The 4,204-nt window shown below is 40.1% G+C and overlaps 1 protein-coding gene across 3 annotated transcripts in view; it reads left to right on the plus strand.

Moving 5' to 3' along the window:
• The first annotated feature begins 2,039 nt into the window (after positions 1 to 2,039).
• Positions 2,040 to 4,204, plus strand: part of si:dkey-78a14.4 — a 27,341-nt gene continuing 25,176 nt past the window's right edge. For 2 of the 3 annotated variants that reach the window (XM_087261561.1, XM_087261563.1), the window contains exon 1: positions 2,040 to 3,825. In XM_087261561.1, coding sequence (XP_087117687.1) covers positions 3,315 to 3,791 — 477 coding nt within the window. In that variant the 5' untranslated portion in view covers positions 2,040 to 3,314 and the 3' untranslated portion in view covers positions 3,792 to 3,825. The remainder of the gene's footprint in view (positions 3,826 to 4,204) is intronic. The other variant, XM_087261562.1, reaches the window with a different exon arrangement.

Raw genomic sequence — 4,204 nt, forward strand, 5'->3', positions numbered from 1 at the left:
CGTACAAAGTAAAAAATTTAGATGTATGAAACAGTGTGTACGCCGAATTTCACGCATATTCTTTTGTACATCTGAATGAACGTGAAACTGAGCGCAACATGCACAAGCACAAAACCCCTCCCTGCCTCCTCCCCCGTATGAATATGCTAATGACTCTACTTAAGCAAAACCCAACGAAAAAGCAATGGCAAAAGCAAGCAAAAAGAGAAACTTTGAACAGAATGTGAATTGGTGGTGCTGCTTTCGGAGGTAGACCGGAGAAAAGCGGTGTTATTTGCAAGTTTGTTCTCCGGAATAAAGAAAAAAATAGAGTGGGAGAGTTTAGCTGATGCGGTTAACACAGTTGGGTCTGAACATCGCACTGAGTGCATAAAAAAAAGAAATAGTGTGGTTTATATCTGTAAAATGTTGCACCACCCTTAACAGTCTCAGTGGCGCAGCTCATAAGATGCACATCAACATGTTTTGACACGTTCGAGCATGAACTCGGTTCGAATCCAGCGTCTGATGAACTCTTTCTTCTTTTTTCCCCCGCTACATATCAGATTTTGCCAACTATTTATCACGAGAAAGACAAGTAGGAATCATTAATAAGTTTGTGCATCATATTTTATTTGCACATTTATTGAATGGAAATGTTTCTGATTCACGCATGCAAATTCATCTTCAGATAGTGTCTTTATAGCAATGTGCGTGCAGTAGAAAGCTCAGATTACATTGGGAAAACAGGCGACTGCTGCAAATTGTGCTTTAATGTTTAGCTGGTCAACTGTATGGTATGGAAAACCTTATATACCTGCTAGATGAACCCGTCTCATACAGCTGCCATTGCAAGGCTCAGACACTTTGTAGAGAGGAATTTAACACAACTGCCTCTAGGAGTCGCCAATGGAAATAAAACAGACACGCACAAAAAATGTGCGTACGCCAGCCATAAAGCTGGCGTGGAGCTGCGCACATTCCCACGTTCATTTCATCGTTAGTAAATCCAAACGTGAGTGATTATGAGCGTGAAACCTGTCGTACGCAAAGTTTTTGAGCGTGCGCAGTGTTGATACATAAGGCCCCTGAATTTTTTTCTGCGTACACACATTTACAGCTGTGCGTACGCAATGTTTTAGTATGATTTCCACGCAGGTCTTCGTACATGAGGCCCCAGGTCTCCAGTGTCAGAGTTTTAACCACTAAACCATAGGAGAATACACTCTACACCAGGGGTGTCAAACTTAATTCCTGGAGGGCCAAAGCCCTGCACAGTTTGGTTCAAACCCTGCTCCAACACACTTACCTGTAGGTTTCAAACAAGCCTGAAGGACTCAATTAGTTTGATCAGGTGTGTTAGAAGGGTTGGGGTTGAGGCTAAACTGTGCAGAGCTGCGGCCCTTTTGGAACTGAGTTTGACACCTGTGCTCTACACAAATAACACACTTTGTACATTTACGATACACTCCATACGTATAGCCACACAATACACTTCATACATATAATACATTTACACACAATTCATATACTCACCATACATATATACACAGGATACCCTCCCTACACACATGATACACTTCATTCATATATACATATACCCAGAATACATACAGGCCTACAATTCATATACATATATGTACCATACATATACTGTCAGAGACAGGGATTGAACCCAGGTCTCCAGTGTCAGAGTCTGAATGCTTAACCACTGAGGTAACGGAGGATACACTCTAAATGGTACCATGAAAAAGGTCATCAGGGGAAAAATAACAAGTCAAAAGCAAAACTATTTTTGACTTAACCATAAGAGAGCTCGTATTGTAAATTCTATGCAGATTAATTGATATTTTGATTTCCAGAGATCTTTGTAATTATTACAGAACTTCTTTAGAATTGTTAAACTGTTATTGTGTTAGTGTCTGTGGTAGCACTTTCAGATAATACAGCAATACATACAGTATTATCACTAAGATATGTTACAAACAATAATTGCATTATATATTACACATTTTTATTTTAACATTTTTCCTTTCAAGTTTGTTTGTTTTTTTAGGGAAAAAAAAACATTGCTAGAACAGTGTTTTAGCGAGTCTCAGGAATGAAGGATTGTGGGGGATGAAGTTCGAATGACCCCGACTAAAAGTGACAGCTCCCTCTAATGATGCACAGAGGAGGGATCAGGAATTTCGTTTAGAGAAGATAACTGTATTAATAAGTAAAACTCTTTAAAACATTACCATAAACCTTTATAATGTAAAAAAAAACATTACAAATCAAGCTATCATTTTCGATCTTTTTAATTAAAAAATCCTAAAAGTTAAATGTATCAAAGTTTCCACTGTAATATAAAAAGACAAACTTTTCAGCGCTAACAATTAGCCTATAAGAATCATCATTAGTTATTTTGTACAATAACTGATCATAATAGAACAGTAAATCCTCATAATGATTTCCAAACGATCACGTGACACTGAAGACTGGTAACGATGAATAGTTTCATTTTGGGATGCGCTATCCGATTAAAATATTATACTGGCATTTTAATATGCTCTCTTTAGAAAATAATTTTCGAACACTGCCTAAGCTTTCGTCATTGGTTCATTTAGGAAGAAACCATGCAATAGTTAATTCCGTTTTGACTTTTGTAATCAACAGGCTATCTAAAATATTAAAATATTTTAAGTTTTAAGTAATATTATAAGATTTAGTATTAACTTATTTTTTTATTTAAGTAACAAGTTAAGCCGACTCGTAATCAAGCTGCTGGTGTAAATATTAACACTGTTTCTATTCCATTGCTTTTGCATATACTGGATTTTTACAGAATCATTGTGGGAAATGAATGAGTTTTATATTTGTTTTATTTTTCTAAAATACTTTCTAATATAAACTCAATGTCACATAGATCGAAATCAGTAATATTTTAGTTCAATGAATGCACTTTTGTCGTAGTAACGTGACCGGATTTCTGACGTGGAAACGTATGACGATTTTCAAGTTTAAAAGTAAAATATAATTAAGAAAAACGGGGGCAAAATGTTTTTATTTATTTATTTAGGTAGGCTTATGGGCCCTCTATTGCTATACTAAATAATTAATGAGTTATTTCCTGTATTTAATAACATTTAACTAAATCTGTACTGTATACCGTTCGTGCTGCTCTAATTGACTTAATGCTTTAATCAATTATTGTTTACATTTAAATGACACTCGTCATTCTGTCACCACGGCAACCTGAGTTGGTTTACAAAGTCATCAACCCTGATCAGCGCGCTACTAAACTCTGAACTAATCTCCTGTTGGCTGACTTACATCAGTTTGGGAAGTTGTTCATGATGACTCTGCGACGATCAAGAAGGACCAGGACTCTCCCTGGACACCTCAGGGACTTCTTGCTGGAGGGCACCATGTCGGACACCTCCGTGGAGCAGCGACACCTGCGGAACGCGGCTGTCCTTCCTGCCCTCCGTCCTGCAGCTTCAGTCTCCCCAGTGGGTGAGTGTCCACAGGAGGAGCCCCTCTCCATCCACGGTAGGAGTGTGCAGGAATTTCAGACCGTCTACCACAGTGTGATGGACTCCCCCGTGAGGAAGCGTGCAGGTCGGTACACTCTTCAGCACGGACTGGAGGTAAAGCAGCGGCTGTGGGAGAAGCTGGACCGGCCTGCACTCCTGGAGACCGAGCTGCCTGATGGACGTGTGGTCATCACACAGGTCAGATCCAGGTCCAGTGTCCCCCCTCACATCGTGGTGGACATCAGCAAGGAGCCGCTGCCCAAGGAGCCCCCGAGGAAGAAGCCCAGGCACTGAGCCATCCTAGTGCCAGATGGAGGGTCATGGGCACGTATGTACATACTGTATATATTGTATATAGTTACAGAATAAGTTTGCAATAACGTTACATCAAATTTAACTTTTCATTCAACTTTTCATCACATTGCTGGATGTTTGGGTGATTGTCGGTGCTGTGGCTATGTAGGTTGACATGCGTTTAGGCGGTTTCTTGCGTGTTGCTGGTCTTCTCTGAGTGGTTTTGGCACAATAGTGGTTGTTGTTAGGGTTGTCAGTGTTAGTTGTTGGGTTAGGGTAGGTTAGGGTCCCTCACACGGTTTGCAGCTTGACGTGCTGTGAGGGCTTTTGTGCATCAGTGAAGCTGAGAGCTACGCCACTGGTACTTCACAGCTACCGGTAGGGTCACCCATAGTGGACAGGTCTCAGCTGAG

Source organism: Danio rerio, chromosome 7, assembly GCF_052040795.2.
Source record: "Danio rerio strain M-AB ecotype USA chromosome 7, GRCz13ab, whole genome shotgun sequence".
NCBI classification, from domain to species: domain Eukaryota; kingdom Metazoa; phylum Chordata; class Actinopteri; order Cypriniformes; family Danionidae; genus Danio; species Danio rerio.